The sequence below is a fragment of the Trichosurus vulpecula genome, chromosome 6 (assembly GCF_011100635.1).
Source record: "Trichosurus vulpecula isolate mTriVul1 chromosome 6, mTriVul1.pri, whole genome shotgun sequence".
Classification (NCBI taxonomy): Eukaryota; Metazoa; Chordata; class Mammalia; order Diprotodontia; family Phalangeridae; genus Trichosurus; species Trichosurus vulpecula.
Window position 1 is genome coordinate 268,180,903 of NC_050578.1, and position 25,124 is coordinate 268,206,026.

Sequence of the window (25,124 nt, forward strand, 5' to 3'; positions counted from 1 at the left end):
CACACACACACACACACACACACACACACACACACACACACACACTACTTCTCTCTGGCATTTTCAGTTGCATGTGGCGTTGTCTAATTTAGGCTTACGGGAGGATACTGAGGCAGAGATGATGAGGTGATGGAGAGTAGGGGCAAGGGCGGGGATGGGTATGTCCAAGATCACGTGGCAGACTTCTCCCTCTAAGGGCGGGGCCCCGGATAAATGGGGTGTGTGTGTGTGTGTGTGTGTGTGTGTGTGTGTGTGCGCGCGCGCGCGCGCGCGAGCACGTGTCTCCGGGGAGGGGATAGTCCTGGGAGCTGCCACCTCCCTTCTCAGCCAGAGGAAGAATGGGACTTTGAGAGGATCTTAGGGTCGCGCTTGGAGACAGGATACGACCCTCTCCCGAGATCTTTTAGTAACTCCTGACAGCTCCAGTCTTTTAGGGTTGATGCCGAGGAGGGACTATGGACAGCTCCTCGGAAGCCTCGCGCTCTGCTGAGGGACTCTGTACACCCAGCAGGCGGCGCTGTGGAGCCCGGGAGGAGTGCACTCCCCAGCCTTTCCGCAACTCTCGGGACCCACTCCCGGAGCCCATCTCTGCGCAGTCCTTGCCTCAGGGACTAGTCTCACTCCTCGACCCAACAGAAGGAAAGAGGGACTCCACCCTTCCCTCTTCATCAGCCTTCAGGGAGAAGGGAATTAGAGAGGAAGCCCGGAAGTGGAAGGAGGGGGGTCTCGTAGGGGTCTCCCTCCCCACACTCCTGTCTTTTGGAGTTTGGAGAGGGGGTTGAGCAAGGGCGGGATGGAGCGAGAGCCGAGTTTGTAGCTGCGGAAAGGAACAGATGGCTGGGAAGGGGAAACTGTGCGTGGGGAGGGGGAGGGAGTGCGGGGGCCGGAAAATGAGGAACGCGGAATTTCGACGCCCAGCGTCTCCCAGGAGAAACCCCCTCCTCCATCTCCACCCTCCCTGAAAAGATGAGTGGGTCGGGCCGTCTAGCATCCACCTAGGAGGCATCGCTAAGCGCCGCCCCACCCCTCCTGCCCCAACCTTTTGGGATCCCCCTACCCTACCCACACGCTCTGACTGACTCCTTGAGAAACAAACCTCTTATCTGCGTAAAGATTTCGCAGTCATACGTTTGAGCTTGGAAGTTTAGCTCGGTGTGACCTTGGGGGTGTCGTTTCCCTTCCTCCAGGCCACAGTTTTTTCATGTAAACTGTGGGGGTTGGACTAGATCATTTTCGAGTTCCTTTCTAGCTCTGAACCCTATGATCCCATTGCCCTCGAGGCGGGCACCAGGTCAGCGAAGCCAGCAGCAAGTTCAAAGGCCCAGGAACTGAAGGGTTAATGGGGCCGGCCTGGGAGGTGGGGGCTGTGGGTGGGAAGCTGGCTTACTGAAGCTGGGAACCAGCTCAGGGATCGCAAATAGCAAAAGGAAAACGTGTTAATTGGAACTTTATGCAGATGAATCGGAGCTAAGAACTGGGGGGGGGGGGGGGGGGGGGGGGAAACAGGCAGAAGAAAATATGGGGGGTGGGGGAGAGGTCAGATGGGAGGGGAAAGGGGCATGTGAAGGGGGCGTGTATCTCTCTCCAGGAGAAGTGAGTCTGAAGGTGGTCAGTTTTCCGTCCAGCGGAGTGCGTGTGTGTGTGTGTGTGTGTGTGTGTGTGTGTGTGTGCGCGCGCGCGCGCGCGCCGTCTTTAACTCTATAGACACATAGGCATGTAGCTGGGGACGTGTGATACCATACATATACATAGTAAATGAGATTATGGGAAAGCGGTTTGTAAACTGTAATGTGTTATATAAATGCAAATTAAAGCTCTGTGTACATAGTGTGACCATATATGATCTGTGTGAGAATATGTATATGGGTGTGAGGGCTGATTCCACCACCACCACCATCGATCCTTACTCCCCTCTGAGTCCTCCCTGCTGACGGACCTCTTCTGCCCCAAGGCCCAGTGACTGAATGAGAGACTGATTCAGCTGGCAGCACCCCACCCCTCTGGTTGCCTTTCTTCTCTCTGCCACCATGTTTCTTTTTGCCTCCTCTCAGCCGCTTTTTCTTCTGTCCATCATTTCCCTAATTTTTTTTCATTCTCCTGAGTCTTTATTTCATAATCCAACACACCCCCCCAAGAACTCCACCTCTTTTCACTCCGATATTAATGGTCCCTTTGTTCTTCTCAGTCCTGTCTAACTCCTTACCCCATTTGGGGTTTTCTTGGCAAAGATACTGGAGTGGTTTGCTGTTTCCTTCTCTAGCTCATTTTACAGATGGGGAAAATGGCGGCAAACAAGGTTAAAAGACTTGCCCAGAGTCACACTGGCTAGGAAGTGTCTGAAGCCAAATTTGAACTCAGGAAAATAAGTCTTCTTGATTCTAGGGCTGACACTACCCACTGCAACACCTAGCTGCCCCCAACAGACCCTAGAAAGTTGAAATAGGAAACCAGGACCGTCTTCCCCAGTTTGTTCTCTCTGATTCTCCATTGCTCCCAGAGGCCATCCCACCTGGGAATGTGGAGACAATCAGCCTACTCTTTCCCAGTTATCCATGGATCCCAGAGGCCATCCAGTCCAGTATCATATCCAGTATCACAGTATCAGAAATTTAAAGTTCAAGGAGACCATATAGTTCAACTCTCTCACTTTACAGATAAAACTGAGGTCCAAAAAGGTTTAAGTCACTTGCAAAAAGTCCCACAGGTAGTAAGTGACAGAGCTGGGATTCCAACCCTGGTTCTTGCCTCTTTGCTCTTGGCTCTGTGCTGGCATCATCCTTTCCCTGGTGCCTTTCATCCTCTGCCTGCTGGTGACTCTCTCTGTCTGCTTGTTGGTGTGTCTGTCTGTCCCTGGCTCTGTTCTTTGCCATCTGTTTCCATGGGCCTTCCCCTCCCCCCTTTCTTGCTTTCTTTTTACTCTCCAAACTCCCTTCCCCTACATCTCTTTTTCTTTCTTTCATTGCCAATCCTTGATATCTTTCCCTAGTTTCTCCCTTCTCCTACTCCAACCTTCTTCTTCCTGAATCACAGAGCAAAAAGGGAGCAGGGAGTCATGCCCTGAGCTGCCTGCTCAGCCCTGGGGGTATCTTTTGGGGGGCACCTCACCTCCCTTCTTCTCTTTCCCAGAGGCCACTTTTAAGGGAGGGAGGCAGGCAGGACTTGAACAGGAGGTAACAAGAACGGCAGAGATTAGAGAGTACTCTAGAACTGAGAGGGATGGGGGGTGGGGGAAGAGGAGGGCAGGGAATCTGGAAGACAGCTGCCCTAGTCAGATCCAAAGCAGATCTCCTGAAACTCCTTAATTTTAGGTCACTAGGTAATTCTCAAGGTCAGTTCTGCTCCCTCCCCCTTTCCCTGCCTGCTCCTCCTTCTCTAAAAATATACACCCCCCCCCAAAGTACGAGTTACCCGCAGATGTCTTCTGGTCCTTAGGGACTCTTTCATACCCCACCCCACCCCCTTCAAAGGTCATACCTATACAAAGACACAGAGCTGGGCTCAAGTTTCTGGAACATCTGACAGGCCTGGGTGGAAGCATGAAACATTTATGTAGAAAGATAACCCCAGCCTAGCCCCAGGGCCACCACCTGTGCTGCTCCTAAACTAGTGTTACCTTTCACAGCAGAAGCATGAGTTTTTCTCCATTGATAATCTGGGAGCCACCAGCCCTTCCTGCTGTCTTTGGGTTTCAGAGTAGGGAAGGGACGCATGCGTGTATGTGTGTGCATGTTGGTTCTTGATGATGTGTGGCCCTCAGCAATTAATTTTTATTCTTTCAGATTTCACTTTTCCATATCTGTAAAATGAGTAGTAATATTTTAAATTGTGAGACTATGCATGTGCAGACTTGCAGAGTTGAGCAGTGTTGGGCATTCATCTGGTTTCTGGGTGTAAGAATCCCAGGAAGGGGACCAAAGGAGGCCCTCATCTCTCTGTGGATGTCTAATAGCCTGATAGGTTTAAGAGCTCAGCCGAGTAAGCTGGTTTATCTCTCAGTCCTGACTTCTTATGCTGTGGGTGCCTCCAACAGATGCTCGCCCTCAGCCTTAGTGTCTGTGTAGGGGACAGGAGTCTGGATTCTTGTCTTGGGGCTGCAGTGGGGAAGTTAGGAAACACTGCTCAGGCGTGTGACAGCACACACTTTGTGTAGGTTTGAAGTCCAGAGATTGTTTTTTGAGAATTGATTCAGTTTCAGAGATCTGTTGTCAGGAAGTAGAAAGAGAGGAAGAGCCCCCTAGCAACAAGGGGTGAGTGGGTAGTTGGAGGGTAGGGCCTTTTGGGGAAAGGTGAAAGTTAGTGGTATTCGTGGGATATTTGGACCTATCCCAAGCATAGAACAGAGGGTTTGCAGTGGGAGATAAGGTTAGAAAGGCAGATGGTATTATGGCCTTGAATGCCAGGGTAAGTGGGCTTTACGCTACAAACAAAAGGGAATCATTGTCATTTCTTAAGTGATAATGAAAATGTCTCTTTTAAAATTCTGTGACTGATGCTTCTAGAACAGGTGTGGGGAACCTGCGGCCTCGAGGCCACAAGTGGCCCTGTAGGTCCTCAGGGGCAGAGAATCCTGTCAAAGGGCCAAACTTGTGGCCTTGAGGCTGAAGGTTCCCCACCCCTGTTCTAGAAGCCAAATCTGATTAGGAAGAGTAGGGGATATATATTACTCTTCTTTCCCACTTAGGCAGCTAGATGGTGCACTGGACAGAGTACTGGACCTAGAGCTAAGAAGACCTGAATTCAAACCCAGCTAGTTGTGTGACCCTAGGTAAGTCACTTAACCTTTGTCTGCCTCAGTTTCCTTAATTGTAAAATGGAGATAATACTAGCACCAACCTCCCAGGGCTGCTGTGAGGATCAAATGACATATTCATAAAGTGCTTAGCCTAGCACAGTGCCTGGCACAGAGTAGGAGCTTAATACATGCTTATTTCACCCCCCTTTTATTAGAAAGGTGGAAGACCATGGGTATGGAGTGTTGAGTATACTGCCCAAAGATATCAATGTGTCTGTTTCACTTAACTGTGATTTTTTTTTCCTTCTTACAAAGAGAAACTCATGGTTGGGGGAGGAGGAAATATAAATGTGTATCCAGAAATTATTTTGATGTGAAAACAAAAGGCATTATATTTTTAATAGAAAAAAAAGATTGATCTGGTTATTAGAATTATTTGTTTCTGTGTCTCACCCCCCCAACTTGACTGGGAGCTCCTTGAAGTCGGGGCCATTTTAGCGAAGCATTGGCTATCCCCCCCAGTGCTCTGAACACACACAATGCCAAATATTTGTCAGTGGATGAATGAATGAATTAATGAAAGGTGGTGAACAGGATGAACTGGAGATGGAAGAGTCTGCTGGTGAGATGAGGAGACTAGTAAACGTCCTGGAGCAGGATGGTGAAAGCCTTGGAGCAGAGAAAGGGATTTTAGTGCACTGAAAGAGCTGGTCTTGGCACTGGAAGACCTAGTGTCCAGACTCATCTCTGCTAAGTGGCTGGATGACCTTGAACAGCTCACTTCCCCCCTCAGCCGTAAAAGGGGGGAGGGGGGAGAAGGAGGCTGGACTAGAGCTCTATATTAAATGCACGCTTCCATGGTGGAGGCTGTGGCTGTGAGTCTTCCACAGGGGTGGGGGTGGGGGTGGAGGTGAGGATATGGGTGGGACTAGGAAGCTGGGAGCCGGTGTGTTCCCATTGTAGCTTTGCACGTAGATGTGGGTGCAGTATCTCTGGGTGTGGTCTCTGCTTGGATATGAGAGCAGCTGGTGGGGGTGGGTATGTGTGTGATTTGGGGGATGCATATTTTTTGTGCCCTCTTGGGGGTCTATGGGTTTACATATGTGCTATGGGTCATCTCTGGGAGTGTTTCTATGTTTGGGCACATGCCACAGCCCATTATGGGTGTCTATGTGTCCGTCTGTGCTGGTTGTGTGGGGGTGGGCTGGGGAGCCAATGCCTATAGTCTCCTTCCTGAAACTGTCTTGCTCACTCATCTTGCTCTCACGGCTGTTCTGAAATAGCATCTGGACTGAAGGCCCATGAATTTTTCACAAGGATAATTACATGGCCTGGGAAGGCTGGCTGTGATTTACCAGCACCTGCCCTCCCCTGGTCCATGGTGCAGCCCACCAACCTCATACCTACCCATCTCCATCTTGAGCCCTCCCTCCCCCAAATGCCTGCACTATTCATGGTCCCAGGTTCAGGATTCATTTCCATTCACAGCCTGTCAGCCCTAAAGCAAACCAAACATCAATCTTAGATAGCACTCTAAGATAACCTTCTCAGAGAAAGTTCTGGAGTGGCAGTTGGAATATCTGGGTTTTCTGCCTTTAACTTAACTCACTGTGTGACCTTTGATATGTCATTTCCCTTGATCTCCAAGGTCCCTCACAACATGTTCTTCTTTTTCACTTCTAAAGTCTTTTCTAGCTCTGATATTTCATGTTCTAAGTTCCCTTCCAGCTCCAACATTGTAGGCTCTTTGTTTTAAAATCCTCTCTGGCCCTAATAGTCTATATTCTATGTTCAAATGCTCCATTCAGACCTGACATTCTGGATTCTGCGTTAGAACTCTTCTGTCTCTCAAATTCTATATTCTAAGAGCCTTTCTAGTCCTAACATTCTGGGTTCTGTGTTAGGAGAACTCTCCCATCTCTCATATTCTATGTTCTAAGATCCTTTCTAGTCCTAACATTCTGTGTTCTATGTTCAGCATAGCACTGTGTATTCCAGCAGCCCAAATGAAAGTCTAGGTCATGAGGATCTGAGCTAGGAGCCAAACTTGATCTATTTCTCAACCCTGAGCTCTCCCAGCTATAAGCTTCTTCCATCTCTAGGTTCCTACCTTATCCCTACTCACTCTTCTTAACTCAACCTCAGCACCCAACCCTCAATTTCTATCCTTAACTTCTGTTTAGCTAAATCCTAATCCAGCAACAACACAGTCCACATTAACCCAGGGCTACAACCCCCTAATCCTCCTTCTTTTAGCTGCATCAATCAGAATATCTGACTCCTATTCTCTCAAACTCTAAAAGTCTCCCCTCCCCCTCTTCCAACCACCAAGTTCAAAACTTTCAGGACTGGGAGTTTCTTCCATGTGAATGTTCTATTCTCTTAGCCATTGACACATAAATCACAGCTTCTTCACACCTTAGTATCTGGTCTTGGTGAGTGGCTGGGGCCCAAAGACCCCTTGTCACCCTTGTGACAAGCTCCTCTGGTTGTCAGCTGAAGGGCACACGATCCTTAACTAGAGTCATACTATTAACCTTTCCATCTTAGTTATGGCCTTCCAGAACCAAGGGCTGTGCTAGGAACCAATGGCCACTTCCTTGCGATCTATGAGATACTTCCCTGGCACTTCCCCAAAACCAAGATCAATCCTTAAAGATAGACTAACCCTAACCCTAACCCTTCAGCCTTCCACACCAAGACAACTCTCAGTCCTAGTTTACCACCTTTGATGTCCTTAACACAGGGCAAGATTTCTTGTGTTAACCTCCTTCCCAATGATGCCTCTCGTATCACACACTCTGACACCCCAAAATCTCACGGTTCTTGTTCTTGGACCTACATGGTAGGTCAGAGTGGACAAGAGGAGGCCTAGGCCATCATGCAAATGGGAACTGCTCTCCAACCCTTAGTCTGGTGGGGGAGAAGGATCTGGGGTCCTCTTGCCACTCTTGATTATTGCTCTCTTCATCCACCAAGGGATTTTAACCTAGGGTCCAGGAATTTGGGTTTTTAAAACTCTTTCATCATTAATTCAATATAATTGGATTTTTTGTAATCCTATATATTTTACTTAATGCCTTTAGAAATATGATTCTGTGAACAGGTCCATAGGCTTTACCAGACTGATAGTCAAAGGGGTCTATGAGAGTGAAAAGGTTAAAAACCCTTGGTCTAGCCTGTCCAATCTGGTCTGTCTTTTAGTACTACCCACCATACAAGAAAACCTAATCATGGCCTGATCAAGGGAGCTTTGCAGTAGCCTCAACACTGCCTTCCTGCTTCCAGGTTCTGCCCTCTGCACCAGGCTCCCAACAGTCAAATGTCATCTCCTTGAGGGAAGTTGCTGCTAAATTTTACCTTTAACCCCATTGCTTAGCACAGTGCCTGGCACACAGTCAGAGCTTAATAAATGCTTGGTTAATTGTTGAATGGAATGATGAGAAACACAAGAATGGCATTTCTGCCCATACTCCATTATAGAGGATTTCTCTATTATATATAGTTATATATTTAGTTATTGCTTATAGCAGAAGGGTCAGGCATTGGAATATGAGAAAAATTATTCTTAGCCAGCTGCCTTCCTCAGCCTTACCTCCTTGGTAGAACACAAGTTCCTTGAGGACAGACATGGCTTTACTTTTGCTTTTGTATTGTCAGGGCCTAGTAAGGTTCCTGGCACACAGTAGGTGCTTAATGAGGCTTCTTGATTGTTCATTTGTGTCAGGTATCATGGGCTGATGTAGGACTTGGCATCTTCAATGCAAATCGATATAAAGAAGGAGGATTTTAAGGAGGAAGCTTCCCATGTGTTGGGAGAACTACTCTGACTTCATTCCCCCACCCCAGAGTTGGGAAATACATTCATCTCTTATGGCCTCAGCCCCTACCCTTTTGTGGGCATCAGCTCCTCAGTCACCAACCAAGCTTAATGTCTAGATACTAAAGATTTTCTTCCCGTTCTCTAAGTCTTCCTGGCTTTAGTAGCATCTTTGCTTGCTTGGAACTACTGTAAGCTTTGGATATAGAGTCACAGAACATGGTTTCAGTCCTAGCTTATTTGCCCCCTATGTGACCCTAGATCTGAAGTGGTCTTTACAATAGCTCTAGATTCTGAGAGGACCCTGGATTCAGGGCCTGACCTGACTTTTACCACTTGTGAGAACTTCAAACAATCCCTTTCTTTCTTGGCCTGTTTCCTCATCTGTAAAATGAAAGGGTAGAGTAGATGATCTAGAAATGTCTTTGTAGCTCAGAATCTGAGGATTTAGGGATCTATGACATTCTACCACTTGGGAACTAAAAGTGAAGGAGTCCCATAGACATATCTAAAATAATATAATTTTTTAATAAATTTGTTTTCAAACCATTTTTTTTGTTCTTTGCCGCATGGGGGCATGGTGGAGAAGAAAGGTCTCCGGGGGGCCCCTCACCTCCAAAAAATGTCCAGGAGAGATGGATGAGGAAAAATTCCTTTCCTTCTCAGGGGTTTGGGGAGGGCCAGGAGAAGCTGGGGCCTTAGGGGTCATCCCTTGCTAGGATTAGAGTGGCCTCATTTGGGGTACTTCCCCATAGTGTTCTTTGATGGGGAGCCAGGGCAGATCTTTGTCCAGCTTGTAGGTGCACTAGGAACCCTAATCCACTGGATATATCCAGCTGACAGAGACAGCTGTGAAAACTAAATATGCTCTCCCTCAAGTAATATTCTGGCCCCTGAAGGGCCCAAAGGTAGATTTGTGATCAGCCTAATCCCAGCCCTGGGAAGAGGAGGGAAGAGCCAATAGCTGGGGATAGGGGTGAAGACTGGGGAGGAATGCCCATATTAAGCATTCTGGGGTTGAGACTAGGGAATGGAGGAATGACCCTGTCCCTTGAAAGAGTGTCCTGGAAGGGGCAGGGACAGGAAATGAGTGAGAAGGTAGCAGCAGAAAGGAGTGTAGTAATCTCTGAAGGGATGGAGGCAGGAGGTCATCTAGACCAACATTACCTCTTAGCCTCCATCCTTGGCTGCCCTCCTGCCACTTGCTACCCTCTTAAGTATAAACCTGCCCGTCAGGGGCCATAGGGGACCAGCAACAAGAGGCAGAACAAAGGGGTGGGCAAACCATGATGTTGGGAAGGGCCTCCAGAGTCCAGCGAGGTGGGGCAGGCTGGGCCAGGGCACACCTCTCCCCTCCTCCGGTCCTCACCCCCATAGCCACCCCAATAGTCTTCTTCCGTGGGTGTGTCACCACCTTGGGGCCCTCTGGGGTCTTCAGCCGGCAAGTCCCGGTATAAGGTAGAGGGATCCACAGGGGGAGCTCCCCCAGCTTCTCCCACTCCGTACAGGTGGTTGGAAGAACTGTTGCCACGGGCACGGCCACCTGGTCGGGTTGGAGCAGCAGGGGGACAGGCCTCAAAGTCCGATTCCCGTAGAGCCCGCAGGTCACGGCCCTGGCGCTCAGGAGGGGTGGCACACGTGACATCTGAGCTGGAGACCCGGGCCCTCTGAAACCAGGCCCAGAGAGGGCGGGCACGGCAGTCACATGCCCAGGGGTTGTCATTCAGCCTCAGAAACTCCAGGGCAGGTAGGTCAGCCAGTGCCTCTCCGGGCAGCGATGCCAAGCTGTTGTTGAATAGATAGAGGATGGTGAGGCGGGCCAGGCCCCGGAAGGCCGCTCGGTGGACACCTTGCAGTCGGTTCCCATGCAGTAGCAGCCGATCCAGCCCTGCCAGGCCCCTAAAGACGTGTTCGGTGAGCAGTCGGAGGCGATTCCCATGCAGGAAGAGGTGACTCAAGTTGGCCAAGTCAGCAAACAGATCATCCTGGGGTGGCAGGAGATGGGAAAGAAAAAGAGTGGGTGCAAAAGATGTAATGGGTGGGGGGTGGCAGAATCCTAGAACTGGGAAATAGCTCCTGGAGGCCCATAACTAGAGGGAAGAAGTTGCTGTTTAGTTATCCAGAAGTAACATTGGTACAAGGTAAAGACTGATGGATTTGGAGTCAGAGGTCCTGGGTTCAGGTTCAGTCAAGGCTGCCACTTATTGTGTGTGACAAAGGGCAAAAGTCATTTTACTCTATGGACCTCTGTCCTCCAATGAAAAATGAGAGGGTTGGATGAGGTGATCAGTCCTCTTGTTGTTTCATCCAAACTCCCTTCTCACTGGGTGCAAACCTCAACTCTTCCTTTGAGACCTTGGCCAAGTTACTTAGCCTCGGTTTTCTCGTCTGAAAAATGGCTAGATGATCTTCAGGGCAGCATGGTACATGGTGATGGGTTTAGAGTTAGAGGACCCAGTCTGAACTATAGCTTTATCACTTACTACCTGTATGGCCTGGAGCAAGTTACTTTATTGTTCTTGTCCTCAGTTTTCTCATTTGTATGGGAAATGAGGTCAGGAGAGAATCCTCTTTAAGGTCCCTTCCTGCCCTAAATCCTCCGATCCTCTGATGCTCTTGGCTTGTCACCTTCTGGCCATGTGATTGCTCTTCTCCCAGAGAAAAGAGGTGGAGAGAGCCCCAAGCCAGCTGTTTGGGATATCATGAGGATCGCTTCCCCGGAGATCAGGACCTTGGAGAGAACCCAAGTCTGAAGGGAGTTGGGGAAGCCCCCAAGCTCGCCTGGGAGGGGGCTTTAGAGAGTGGAAGGACCTCACTGAGACCAAGTTCTCATTTTCCAGATGAGGTCCCTGCGGAAAAGGACTCTCCCTAGGGACTTCCACAGGGACTCTCAGGAAGTGTCTGAGACAGGTTGTGAAAACAGCATTTCCTGCCTCCACACCTAGTGCTCTTTCTACTGCACCTCCCAGCTACATGACCCTGGGCAAGACATTTGATCTCTCTCAGCCTCAGTTTCTTAATGTGTAAAATGAAGATAATAATAGCACCTGCTTTGGAGGGTTGTGATTAGGACTCAGTGAGATCATGAATGTAAAGAGCTTTGCAAACCTTGAAGAGCTATGTAAATGCTAGCTAATATATGTATATATATGCATACATATATATCATATGTATGTAATTATGTATATATGTGTATCTAGAATTCACATTTTTATTAGGCTTTAAGGTTGACAAGGCAATTTCCTTACAATAACTCTTCAAGGAAGACAGAGCAACGATGACTCCTCCCATTTTATAGGTGAGGAAGCTGAGGCTCAGTTAGGATAAATGACTTGCTCAGAGTGATTTAGTTGGTTAATGCCAAAGCTGGGATTTGAACTCAGCTCTCTCCTGACTTCCAGTTCGGTGTCTGACTTGATCCTATATCTGCCATTTACATACCTCTTACCAGGGGCTGGGTTGGGGAGAGAAAAGAGAGTTGGGTTTTTCCCCAGCATCCAAGACAAGTGTTTGTGTCTGTGTGTGTGTGTGTGGGTGATGCTTCTCTAGAAGACCAGGACTGGAGAAGGGCAGGAAGGAACAGGATATAGTGGCAAGTACACTGGCTCTGGAGTCAGAGGACCTGGCTTCAAATCCTACAGTATATTACCTGCGTGACCTGGTGCAGGTCACTTAATTGTTCCTTAGCTTGCTCATCTATAAAATGGCGGGGGCGGGGGTGGAGGGAGAGGGACTGAGATTTTTTTTTTTCCATCTGGAAATCTATGATCCTAATCTATAATCTGGATGAACTTGGAGTGTCCCTTGGGGGCATAGCTGGTAAGAGATACACATCTGGGCTTGTAATAGGGGGCTCTGAAGCTTTGAGAACTAGGTTGGTGGTTCTTGAGTGAGAGTCAATGAGCCTTCATCTCTGGTGTTAAACCCAACCGCAGCCTATATAGGAGAGGTAGTCCTTGGCGAAGGGCAGGGTTTCATGGCCCCCAGCCCTAACTCTTCTTTCAGAGAAGGCAATCTTTGCCCCCAAGAAATCCCATTTCCCTGAAGTCTGGTTTGAGAAGTTTGGGTGGGGAGAACCTCAACTCCCAGCCTCCACTTCCTGTCCTCCTGCTTTCTCCTCGCCCCCCTCCCATCTGGCAGGAACCATGCTTGCCAAGATCTCCTCCTCTTAACCATATCCAACCCCCTCCCCCTCCCCCTCTCCCTTGCCTCTGACACTACAGAGCTTTCCTCTCTTCAGCCTTGGAGTTTTCCACGGCTCTGTCCTCTTCTCCCCTTACAGCTCTGACCTCTCTGTTGTTGCCTTCAGCTGTTTCTGACTCTTCATGACCCAATTTGGAGTTTTCCTGGCAAAGATACTGGAGTGGTTTGCTGTTTCTTTCCCTAGCTCATTTTAGGATGAGGAAACTGAGGCAAACAGGCTTAAGGGACTTGCCTGGGGTCACACAACTAGGACATGTCTGAGGCCAGATTTGAACTCAGGAAGTTGAGTCTTCCTGATTCCAGGTTCATCTGACTTCTCTGCATCTGATCGATTGTCTACTCACACTCGTTTCTGATTCTTCTCTTTATCAGTCTTTTTTTTCCCCATCATCTCTCTGCCCATTAAGCTCACCCCATGAATGGTTGGTTACTGGATCTCTTCCCCTGTGCTCCATCTTCTACTAATTATTAAGCAGGTTGTATTATCTCAGAGGACACTGAAGAAGCTGAGTGGCATTTTTAGCAAAAGGTACTGGCTGTAGGGCCAGAAGATCTGGTTTAGAATGCTGGCTCTGGAACTTAGTATGTGTGGCCTTGGATAAGATACTTCACCACTCTGTGTCTCAGGTTCCCCATCTGTGAAATGGGATAGTAATGCTGACACTTGATGCTTCACCACAGGGCAGTCACGCTGGACAAATTCCTTTGGAAACCATAGAAATACCATAGGATTGGTCAGATAATGGATGGGGTAGCGGCAGGGAAGAGCTGTGGCCTGAACCCCTGGAAATTCTGCCAAGTCAACTAGGATCAAGGGACTCCATATAGTTTTTGGGGGGCAGGGGTGTAATAGTTCCTAATTATCTGATTCTTCCCTGTCCCCTTGCATGTCTGCAAGAGACCAGTCTCCATCTAACACATAATCTTGGGGTCTGAAGTTGGAACACCTCCCCGCCCCCCATTCAAGCTGTTGCCCAAATCCTGTATCTTCTACCACGCCTCTAAAATCCGCTCCTTCCTCTCCCCACTGCTAAAACCTCTCTCTCTGCATTAATCAGCTCTTGACTTTCACAGCCCTCTCTTCCCCCTTCCTCCCCCTTCCCCCCTCCACTTCCTGGCTTGAAAGCTTTCAATCATCTTCCATTTCTACAACCACATTTTCCTGATCTCCCTCAGTCCCCTCCCCCAACTGGTTCATTGTTCCCCACATCCATTTAAAATCTCCATTCTGCATTTCTCCCTCTCTGACTAAGTTCCTTCCCCCACCTCAAACTGAATTGTTTTTCCTTTGCTGCTTCCCAGCTCCAGTCTCCTTTTCTATCCCATTTCAGCTTCTTCCACACCTGAAACACCCTCCTCACCCTCACCCCCACCCTTGCCTTCCTCAAATAGCTCCTTTCGACCCACTGCTGTAGGGGAGGAAGGTGTCCATCCTAAGCCACACCTGCCCCCAGTGGGTGTCACCCCAGCGCTCAGGCTTCCTCACCTGCCTGTGACTTGGGTTGGCCTAATTCAGACAATCAGTTCCCAGGAAGAAGCTGCCTTTCTCTTTATTCCACATAAGACAAAAAGGCAAGGTATGGGTCCCTGAGGACAAAGATCATCACCTGAGGTCCCAGGGAGTTCCCTTGCTCTGCCTCCTAATTCCTATACCCGAGGATGGAGCCCCATGGACCTCCCTTGTCTTGTGTCTTAGAGACAGACTTTAAGCATTATATGGGAACAGGAATAGATATTAGACCTGTGATTTTGCTGGTATAAGGGTGTCCCAAAGAGAAAACTACTATCAATTCAGGCTGGCACCCTACTGCAACTATGGTCTTAGAGATTTGCCTAGGACACTGAAAAGTTAAGAAACTTGTCCAAGGTGACACAGACATATGCATCAGAGGGGTAAACGTATACTAATATGTACCACTTTCAGGTTTGCAAAGCACTTCAACCTGGGAGAAAGGTGCTGTGATTACTATTCCCATTTTATAAATGGGGAAACAAACTGAGGCAGAGAGGTTAAGTGACTTGCCCAGGGTCATACAGCTACTAAGTATCTGAGGCAGATTTTGAACTCAAGTCTTCCTGATTCCAGGTCCCATGGGCTATCTACTGTGCCACCCAGCTGCTTCTGAGCTCAGAGCTCTAAGTGCATCAGTGGAATTCAGGTTTTCCTGGCTCCAAGGCTGGTTCTCTAGCCAGTACTCTGCGCTGCCCCTCAAAACACTATATTATCCCAAGTTCACTCTCCCAATCTTTTTTTGGTGGCGGGAAGACACAGAAATGGTCCAAGGACAAGTTGCTGTCCCGCTATAATGCTTTTGTATTTAGTGTTCTGCAAACTATTTTGCGAGTATATAAAATGACATTTTTGTAACCAAATGAAGCTGTTAGGATATTGGCTTCTGAAGCCTTACTGGAAACATAGTAGTATTACTATGAGTAGAATGGCTTAAGCGTTGGCCTTGAAGTCAGAAAGTCCTGGCCAGAAGTCCTGCCTCCGATCCCTCCTGGCTCTGTAGGGATTTCAGTGCTTTGAACAAGGCATTTCACATCTCACTCTAACTCTCTAGAATGGTAAGTTGCATTGTGGGTGTCAGTCTGTACTGATGGAAGGAGTTTCTTCACCTGGAAGTTCCTCATACCACTGAAATCAACCGATCTGGTTAAGAAAAGTATTCCGAGGGACTGTGATTTTATCCCCTTCCCAACAGAGAGCAGCCAAGCTGGCAGTGAGCCTCCCTGAACTTGGCTGGGGTGAGTGCTGGAGGATAGACACACCGTTTGTCACCAAGCCCATACTGGAAGGCTTTCCAGTTTGGGAGAAAGGGCCAGTGCTTGCTATGCTCTGGCCTCACCTTTGAGAGCCCAAAGGTGTGTCCATGGTCCAGTGGGGCACTGGTAGAGGGGGTTACTCTAACTGTCCTTTGATTCTTATCTTTTGTGAGGGGCTTCATGTAGAAATGGCCTGAGGATCAAGCCTTGCCCAGTTTGATAAAATAGCTGCTTTTTGTAATTGAATAAGAGTACTGGGATCATCATCGCCATCATTACTACTTTTTGGCCATGCTTATGATTTCCCTGGCTTAGGAAACCCTGGTTAGGGGAATTCCCCCCCACCAATTCAGAGTTGCAACTCATAGACTTAGAAAGTGCCTGGGGTGCTGAGAGGTCAAGCCACTTTCAAGGGCCTACCCAGAAGGTAATTAGGGACTAGCCTGGAACCTAGGTCTTAGATTTAGAGCTAGAACAGACCTCACAGGCTATCTAGTGCAGACCCTCGTTTTATAGGTAGGAATGTTAGGTCACTAGGTATGTTAGGTGACTTGTCCAAGGTCACACAAGCATCAAAGGTGGGGTTTAAACCCAGGTCTCAGAGTTCTTTTGATTCTCTCCCACTGCCTTCCTCACTTGAAAGCCAGCTCTTTCTCACTATGCTACTCTGCTTTAGTAATTATTATGCCAATTGTTATTCTAATTAATAATTTAATTAAACATTAAAAATAATAATGCAAGATAGTACAACTATGAGAGTAATTACATATTATAAGAATCACATCAGAGCCTGTGTGGCATAATGAATAGAGTGGGCTTCAGAGTCAGGAACACATGGGTCCAGGGTTGTGTGACCCTGGGCAAGTCACTCAGCTTTTCAACAATCCAGGCAGCAACCTGAGACTGTCAGTGGTAGAGATGTTGGGGATAGAGGAACTTTCCTCATCAAGGTGCTTCCAATATTGATGGAATCCCAGGTCTGGACTAAAAAGAATCTCGATGGTTGACATGAGGGAGTAGAGTGTGTGTATGTCAATGATTCTACTTCCGGCCCGAGGAGAGGATTATGACTTAGGTTTCTATGGTCTGGGAGGGAGGTGGGGAGTGAGAGAGAATTTTTAGGGCACCCAGTCCCCTTCTGTGAGGGTGCATGTAAGGGTACAGGGTCATAAGAGCTGGAAAGGACCTAAAAGAACCTCTAATCCAAGCCCCTCATTTTAGACATGAAGAAGCCAAAGCAGAGGGAGATTGGATGACTTGCCCCAAGTCCATGCAGGACATAAGTGGCATCTAGACTTAAAATCTGGAAGCCTTGACTTACTCTTGTCTTTGGCGTCCATAGCTTATAAGCAAGCCTGCCTGATAGAGGAGGCCTCTTCCGTATATCAGTACTAACTTCCCTTGGAAAGAGTCCAAGACAGGCCCTGCATTCTATTAAGTGATGCTCTGCCGCAGCCTCCATTATATGGAGATGGCCTGTGTGGTCATCGATGGCACCAATCCCTTGAGCCTCTGCCCCAAAGATGGGAGGCCAGGCTGGGCCCTTTGTAGAAAATCCCTGCATGGATTCATACAGTACTGGAATGATTCAGTCCCTCCCACCCCCAACCTCCCTGCTGCCAACATACCCTCAAAAGCAGCAACCTTTCAGAATTTTGTTTCCCTGGGCGTGGTTTTAGGGGGTGTGTTGTGACTTCAGGGAGGGGAGGGGGTGGACAGAATGGGGAAAAAAATGAGGTTGAAAAGAAACATTAATCATTCTTGATAATAATATTATTAATAAAACTAATAATAGCTGTCATTGCTACCCCTTCAATCTCCATAGCAGCATTCTCCCAAAAGCTCACCACCATTCTAGTTTTAATTCTTAATCCTACCACCAAGACAGGATGGGCCCTAGAATGATTCTCTGCCCATTTCACAGAGCAAAAACTGAAGCATATGAAGGGCAAAGGGCTTAATACCCCACCCCCCTCCCCAAGTTACCCAGCAAATCTGAGGTGGGAAGAGGCCTTTGATGAGATCATCCTTTTCATTTGCTCTGCCCACCTCCCCACCCTACTCCCATATTCCATGTGCCAATCTCTGAAGAATATATGAGAGGGGAGAAACTATCAAAGGATTTTTGTGATGCAACCAGAGGAGAAAGGGAGAATGAAAAGAAAATTGGCATGTTGGAGGAGGAAGATAGTAAGGCACTGAGAAATACAGAAAGAAATGGGAAAGGCAAGAAGGAGTGAAGGAAAAGAGAGATGGGAAGAAGAGGAGAGAGGGGAGGGAGGGGAGGGAGAGGAGAGAAGTGGAAGGAGAGGAGGGAGGGGAAGAAAGAAGGAGAGAAGAAAGGAAAGGGGAAGAGAGGGGAGGGAGGGAAGGAAAGGAGGGAGGGAGGGGAAGAAAGAAGGAGAGAATGAAGGAAAGGTGAAGAGAGAGAAGGGAAGAAGGAGAGAAGGAAGGGGAGGAGGAGAGAGGGAAGGTAAGAAGGAGAGAAGGAAGGGGAGGAGGAGAGAGGGAAGGAAAGGGGGAGAAAGGGAAACAGAGATGGAGACAGGGATGGGAACAAGGACAGAGAGAAAGAAAGAGGTAGAGGAGACAGAAAGGAGAAGGAGAAAAGGGAAACAAGTCTAAGGAAAAAAAGATTTGAAAAGGTGAGGAAAAGGAACAGAGAAAAAGATGCAGAAAGAAATAAAAAGGGAGAGGAAAGGATGGAAGCAAAGGGGAGAAAGTGGCTAGTGAATGGAGATGGGAGAGAGACAGGCAAGGAAAGGAAGGGTGAGCTAATAAAGACAGAGATAGAGAAAGAGCCAGAAAGGAAAAGTTCAGGATGAAGGTGCATCCTCAGAGGAGTAGAGGCAGAGACCAGGAGAGCTGTGGAAAGGTAGAAAGGGCAGGGAGGCAGGGAGACAAAAAGAGACTCAATACTAAGACGAAAAGAGTGGGAGTTGGGGAGCGAAGGGCAGGGCAAAGGGGGCTCACCTGGAGGTGGAGCAGCTGGTTTTCCTGCAGGTAGAGGTACTGCAGGCTGACCAAGCCCCGGAAGATGTTGCTGGGCAGACTGCTGAGCTGGCAGCGGTACAGGTGAAGGGATTGTAGCCGTTCGAGGCCCTGGAAAGTGTCAGGGTCCAGGGAACGCAAGTGCCGGTTGTCCCCGAGGTCCAGCTCCTCTAGGGCCTGCAGGTGTCGGAAGGTGCCAGGGTAGATGGTTGAGAGATTGTTGGAGAAGAGCCAAAGGGTGAGCAGGCTGCTGCCAAAGGTGCCGGGCCGCAGGGAGCGGATGAGGTTGTTCTGAAGGAAGAGGCGCTGGGTGTGGGGGGGCAGTACCAAGGGCACTGCCGAGAAGTTGTTGGCCTGGCAACTGACGGTTGGTGGGGAGAGGTAGCAGGTGCACAGCATGGGACAGGTAGGGGCCACTAGAGGCAGAGCCAGCAGCAGGAGCAGCAGGCAGGCTGAGGCAGGACCTGTAGGGAGACAGAGGTATGGACTGGCAGGACTCCAGAGGTGTCGTGTCCCCTGGCCTGCACCTGCTCACAGAAGACCTGGATTCATATCCCACCCGTTCACTAACTGGGTAACCTCAGGCAGGTTACAACACCTCTCTGGGCCTCAGTTTCCTCATCTGCAAGGTTCCTTCCATCTTTAGGTCCACTCTTCCATTCCCTAGTGGCTCCCTGGCTGGTCCTGGAACGAGGTGTGACTACACCACTTCTCTTTCATTCACCAGGGATTAGTGGGTGCCCTCACCCACGGATCTAGAAATGATACCCATTTCTTTAGCACATTAAGGTTTATGGAGCACTTTACTCCCAAGAGCCCTGTGAGGAAGGGCAGCACATTGGACTTGCAGTTAGGACAGACTTGCATTTGTGACACTAGCTTTGTGACCTTGGGCAAACCATTCCACTTCTCTTCCTTAATCTTTAAAATGGGGATGAGGAAGATAAAAAAGTAATAGTAAAGGAGGCATCAAGGTGGCATCAAGTGGATAGAGCCCTGGACTTGGAGTCAGGAAACTCCTAGTTAAAATCATCCAGCCGTGATCTGCTTATTAGCTATGTGACCCTGGCTGAGTCACTTAAGTTCCCTCAGTTTCCCCATCTGTAAAGTGGGGGTAATAATATCTGCTTCTTAGGGTTGTTGTGAGGCCTTCGATGAAATAACATATGTATTGCATCTTGCAATACATAAATAATGTAGCTAGTAGTAGTAGTAGTAGTAGTAGTGGTAGTAGTAGCAGCAATCACTTCGAGGCTTTCAAAGTGCTTTCCATACACCATCTCATTTGATCTTTGCCACAAGACTCTGAGGTAGCACTTCTCCCTTTCTCTATTTCCTACTTCACAGAGGGGCTATAAGGATCCAGTCAGAAAATGTGTGCAAAACTTTTTACAAATCTTAAAGCCCTATTGCTTTGTCTTCTTGTCTCCATTTTTTCAACGAAGACACCGAGTCACCACACAATGAAGTGACTTGCCCAGGGTCACACAGGATGCAAGTTTCGAAACTAGGACACAGACCCTTCTCATTGCCTCATTCTACCTCTCTGAGGTTGTGTTCCTAGGAGGTTATCTGGATCATCGTGTATTGGTGTGAATTTGCAAATGCCTCCATGGCTGATGGAGGAAGGATGTTCCCATCATCACCATCACCACTACCACCACTATCATACATTCACATGAATGTAGTAGAGATTTTAGGTACTTGGTTTGCCACTTCATATGTGCACATATTTGTGGTCTCTCCTGGCCCACTTGTGCCAGGTATACCATCAAGGTGTACATATTTGCCATCTATGATGTTGCCAATCCAGCCAGATGTCTATCTATGGCATCACCCACCCCCAAGTGTAACCTCGCAGGTCCTCATCCCGATTTATCAGTGACATGGTGGAGCACCATAGGATGAGGAGTGTGTGAGACATCAGTGCTCCAGGCTTGTGGATCATTGAAGGTAGGGGTCCATGGCCGTTGGACAATGTACCTGGATAGGATCCAGCACCTGCGTTGGAGCCCCACTAGGGGTCCATGCCCATACATGAGTGTGCATGTTCTGGATGTCCCCCATCATCCCCCCTCGTGTGAGCGAGTGCTGGGCCCCGTGTGTGTGTAGGCAGGGGTGTGATGTAATACTCAGTGACACAGGCGGCGGCTGTTCCATTCCTTCACACCACCTCCGCGCTTCTCGGCCCTTCTCACCCCTCCCCCGAGCAGCGTTTCACGATCACTTTCTCCTCCCCACTTCTCCTGAGCCGAATGGGGTGTGTTGGGGGGACAAGTCTCTCACCCCCTCTCTATTACTCCTACAATGGAGTGGCTAAACCCCCTAGCCCAACATGGGACCTTGGGTGGGTGTGTTCTCTCATATTGGCCCAATGGAGACAAGCCCTGTTACTTTGTTCCCCCTCCATAGCGCTGCTTCCCCTTGGGGCTGATGCTCTAGGAAGCCAAATTCCTTTCCTGATCCCTTAATCCCACCCAGATCTAGAGGCTTGCCAAGGCTCTCCCGGATTAGAAGCCCTCTCTCTCTCTCTCTCTCTCTGTCAATCGTCACAGAGAGGAGGAAAGAAAGGGCATGTTCTTGCTCCTGACAGCTCCAGTCCTGACTGTATCCAGTATCTAAGGGCATGGTTTGTTTAGGAGAGAGAAATGGTGGTCAAGTCTTTCCTCTTCCTCCCTCATCTCATAATTCTGTCTCATACACCCCAAGGACAGCTGTCTCCTTCTCCTCCCTACTTCTTCTCTCCTCCCTCAAGGAAAAAAAGGCAAAAGGGGAATTTCCCATCACCTCAGTTTCATAGAGATTTGCTGGACTGTAAGTCACAAGGGGCCATCATTTAGTTCAACACACTCATTTGACAGCCGAGGAAACTGAGACCCAGAGAGGGGCAGTGACTTGCCCAAGTTAACACAGCAGCATAACTGGGATATTCCAGACTCAAGATTCTTTGCCTACATTTTGGGGCTTCTTGGCCCCGACTTCCCCAATGAATAGCCACACCCTCTGCCCTTCCTAAAGTACCACTTCTCATCAACCCTGAAAAGGGACTGGGTTCAGGGAGCCAGGACTAGGCTGGGAGAGGGAATGGGGGAGACGAAGGGGGGCAGAGGCTGGGGGAGGGGTGCCTTGGCGGCCGCTGCAGAGCTGTGGCTGATGCCATTTCTAGTCCTTGCCCGTGTACAGTGGCTGTAACCCAAGGAGCTTCATCCATAATTCAGGCTGCGGGCTTTCACTGGAGGCCGGGTGGAGGGAAAGGTGGGGGCTTCTAGCGCCTCTGCCCCCAGGCCCAGCTCAGCTGAGCTCCTGGTTAGAGGCGAGAAGTGGCCCCTTCTCCCCACTCTGGTCTTGCTCCCTCCTTTTCTTGTCTTCCCCTCACCCCAGAGTCCCCCTCCTTTCCATCCTCTTTCCTACCTTTCCTTCTATGCTTACGTTTTCTCTCCTCTTCTCTTCTCCTCTCTCTCTTGCTCCCTCCAATCCCCTCACCACCCCCCTTTCCTTTCCTTTCCTTTCCTTTCTCGGGTACTCTCTCAAAGGACTGCTATGACAATTCTGCTGTTGCCTTAGTGTCCTGGGGAATCTTGGACACAAGACAGCAGGTAGGATGGAGCAATGATAAGTTAGCTGCTCTATCTTTTCACAGCAAGGAAAAGCCCTTCCAGAGTCACCCAAACACTGCATCCCTCCTTTTTTTTCATGGCCCCATTCTGGGGGGGAGGGGATAGAGATTAAGGATTGGTTATCAGATAGAGGAGAGAATAAAGATGAGAACCAGGAAGAAGCCTGCATGGGGTAGTAAGAACACAGGCTGGAAGTCAAGATGCCTTGACTCACGTCTGAGCTCGATAACTGGAATCATTGGACCAATTAGAACCCACTCCATAGGCCTCAGCTCCCTCATCTGCAAAACGAAGAGACTGGAGTGGTTGCTCACTAAGGTTTCTTCCTGTACTAAGTACTATGATCTATTTCTGGTCTTTTCATTGGAGACAGACCAACCCTGAACTGAGATGAACAATGCCCATGGAGACAAGGGGGTGCAGAACCTGGGCTCCACTACAGACCCAGGGGGCAGTGCAAGCTACCATACTGAGCTGGGCTGGCAGAGCAGAGGGAAAGGGCCAAGATTCTTGGGTTTTCTTTTATTTTGTATCTCCCTGGGCTCCAACAATCAGACAGGAGCCATCAGGTCCAGTACGGGATGGCCAATTTGGGAATCTACAAACTATCCTTTGTGGGACTATGAGAATGGCAGGTGTGCCCTTGGTGGAAGATAGCGGACAGAAAAATGGAATTGGAGTCAAGAAGGCTTAGGTTCAAATATTACTATAGACTCCTACTAGCTGTGTGACCCTGGGGAAGTCATTTAGCTTCTCTGGGCCTGTTTCTTCATTTATAAAGTGAGAGAGCTTAACTTAATGGCTTCTAAGAACCCTTCCAGCTTTAAATCTGTGACCCCATGAATCCTCTAGCAGGGAAAGCCAAGATCACAAACTCTCAGAAAATCATGGAAGATCCCAGAAAGTCAAGGCATGGGGAATGTGGCCATCAGAGTGAGGACACATGTCGCTAACAGATGGATCTCAGACACCAAGGCTTGGAAGCTTTGAGAAAATCCTAGAATTCAAATTCCACCTTTAGCTTCAAAGATTCAAGACCCTTGAGACTGGGATCATGGAGGTAAAGAAAGAAACTTGGCTGGAAGAAAAAAGAGGTAAACCTCAAGTATGACTGAAGGAAAGCCAGAGATGTTGAGAAGAAAAGAACAGAGAGCTAGCTGGTGGCTCCAGAAAAGGGGGTAATACTGAAGAAGAATCCCATTCAGTCCCTGAGTCTAAAGAATGAAGAGCATGGGGTCTTGATGGAGCAGCTTCAGAAGCTCAACTGGTTGCTGAAGATGGCCTAAAGGCACTGTTTCTAGGCAGAGGCAGGGGGTTAAGGGTATGGGCTGCTGCCAGGCAGATGCTGAGGGGGTAAAGGAGGTGGGAAAGGAGTGGGGACTGAGGTGGAGGTGGTGGCGCTGACGCATCGACCCAGGAAGGCAGTGACGCTGGTGCGGGTGGTGAGGTTCAGAGCCACCGCAAACAGTTTCTCACTCTGCCAGAATAGAATACCCCCAAATAAGCAGCCACCCGAGGTCCCCAATAGTGCGTAGTCTGATGAGGGGCTGGGGATAAAAACGGCAATGCTTCAACCACCAGGGTTTCTGCCCAGCTCTGGGGCTCCACCACCCTACCCTGCTGTCCAGGCCCAGTCAGCCCACTGCCAAGACCCTGGGCCTACCTAGTTCCTGGACCCTGGGCCTTGAGCTCTGGGACTTGTGTGATAATGAAGATGATGAGGAGGATAGTAACAGGGTAGGTAGCCTTTTAAGGGCCACAAAAGGTTTGCCTCACCTGTGAGGTGGGGGAGGCGGGGAAGCCCTCCCCAAAGGCATTGCATTGGCACTAAAGTGCGGTAAGGGCTTTTTCGTTCTCTGTATCACATCCTCTCTTGACTTCCTGGCCCCTGCGGCCCTAGTCTCTCTTGCCCATTCTCCTTGCTCTCACCCCTTGGCTTCACTGCTCCTACTGCTCCTAACCCCCATCTCCCTGTCCCCATGTCTAATCTCCTCCCCAACCCCCACCCCTGCCCTGCCTCAGTTCCTCTGTCTGATGTCCCCCCACTCTGTCTTCTCCTCTTACTGTCCAGTGTCGTCTGTCCCACTGTCTCCCCTCTGTCCCTGAGTCTCCGGCTCCATGGCTGTCCCCTCACTCCCCCGCAGCCGGCTGCCCCCTGTCATTCTCCCGCTAGATTTCTTGCCCATCTGGCTGCCTCCCTTGCCTCTTGCCAGTCCTCATCCTTTCCTCGGAACCGATCCCCTCCATCCAGTCCCTCCTAGGTGATCGAAGGTGCGGAGCCGAGAGGAAAGCCGCACGCCGGCCGCCCTGGAGTTGCTGAGTTGGCGTTTTCCCGGGTCGGAGGAGTCCTCTGTGCCCCTCTCTGCACTGCCTCCACCCCCCAGCAGGCGAAGCCGGGACGGCAGAGCCTGATCTTCCCTCCCCTATCCCGGCCAACCCCTGGACCCAGCCCTCCCCGGCCGCCCGCCGGTAGCCCAGGGCTCCACGGTCACGAGCTAGCTCCCCGCCCGCCAGCCTCTGCGGGCTCAGCTCCCCCGCCGCGGGGCGGCCGGCCGGCCCAGCCCCCAAACCCGGCGGGGCGGCCATAGAGGCGGAAGCGGGGCTAGGCTGTGCCTCGGTTACGTCGCGGTGCTCTACTAGCTCCTGGAGCGAGTTTGGGGGTGACCAGCCAGACGCTCGGTCTGGAGGAGCTCACCCCATCCCAGTGCCCTCCTTCCCCTTGGGCTTCTCCTGCCCCCTCCTCCGTCTCTTCCCACTCCTCCTTTCTCCATCCCTCCCGTCCTCCTCTGACCCCCCTACCTTTCTGCCCTTTCTCCTCTTCTTCCCTCCCCCACAACCTGGTTCCTTGGGTTGCCCCCTTCCCCCAGCCCCGTCCAAGCAGGGGATCCTTACCTTGCAGCAGGCGCCGGAGCCAGGCGAGCATCTTGTCTCGGAGCTGGGGGAGGGGGACGGGGCGGGGCAGGGTGGGGAGCAGTGGGGGGGAGGGGGGGCTCCC

At 49.7% G+C, this 25,124-nt stretch overlaps 1 protein-coding gene across 1 annotated transcript; it reads right to left on the bottom strand.

Annotated features, from left to right (window-relative positions):
* Nucleotides 1–9,138: 9,138 nt before the first annotated feature.
* Nucleotides 9,139–25,052, bottom strand: RTN4RL2 (reticulon 4 receptor like 2). The gene is made up of 3 exons (XM_036764031.1): nucleotides 25,022–25,052; nucleotides 18,495–18,976; nucleotides 9,139–10,537 (listed from the first exon to the last, which is right to left on the bottom strand). Exons 1-3 carry the CDS (start codon nucleotides 25,050–25,052, stop codon nucleotides 9,785–9,787), a joined length of 1,266 nt encoding a protein of 421 aa, XP_036619926.1. The 3' UTR covers nucleotides 9,139–9,784.
* Nucleotides 25,053–25,124: the final 72 nt, after the last annotated feature.

What these genes read in the sequence shown, in the direction of transcription:
- RTN4RL2 (XM_036764031.1), bottom strand. Translation starts at nt 25,052, where the DNA reads ATGCTCGCCTGGCTCCGGCGCCTGCTGCAAG. An exon ending in GCTCCGGCGCCTGCTGCAAG is followed by an intron (nt 18,977 to 25,021) that starts GTAAGGATCCCC and finishes GTCTCCCTACAG; the next exon opens with GTCCTGCCTCAGCCTGCCTG. An exon ending in ACCAGCTGCTCCACCTCCAG is followed by an intron (nt 10,538 to 18,494) that starts GTGAGCCCCCTT and finishes CTGCCACCCCAG; the next exon opens with GATGATCTGTTTGCTGACTT.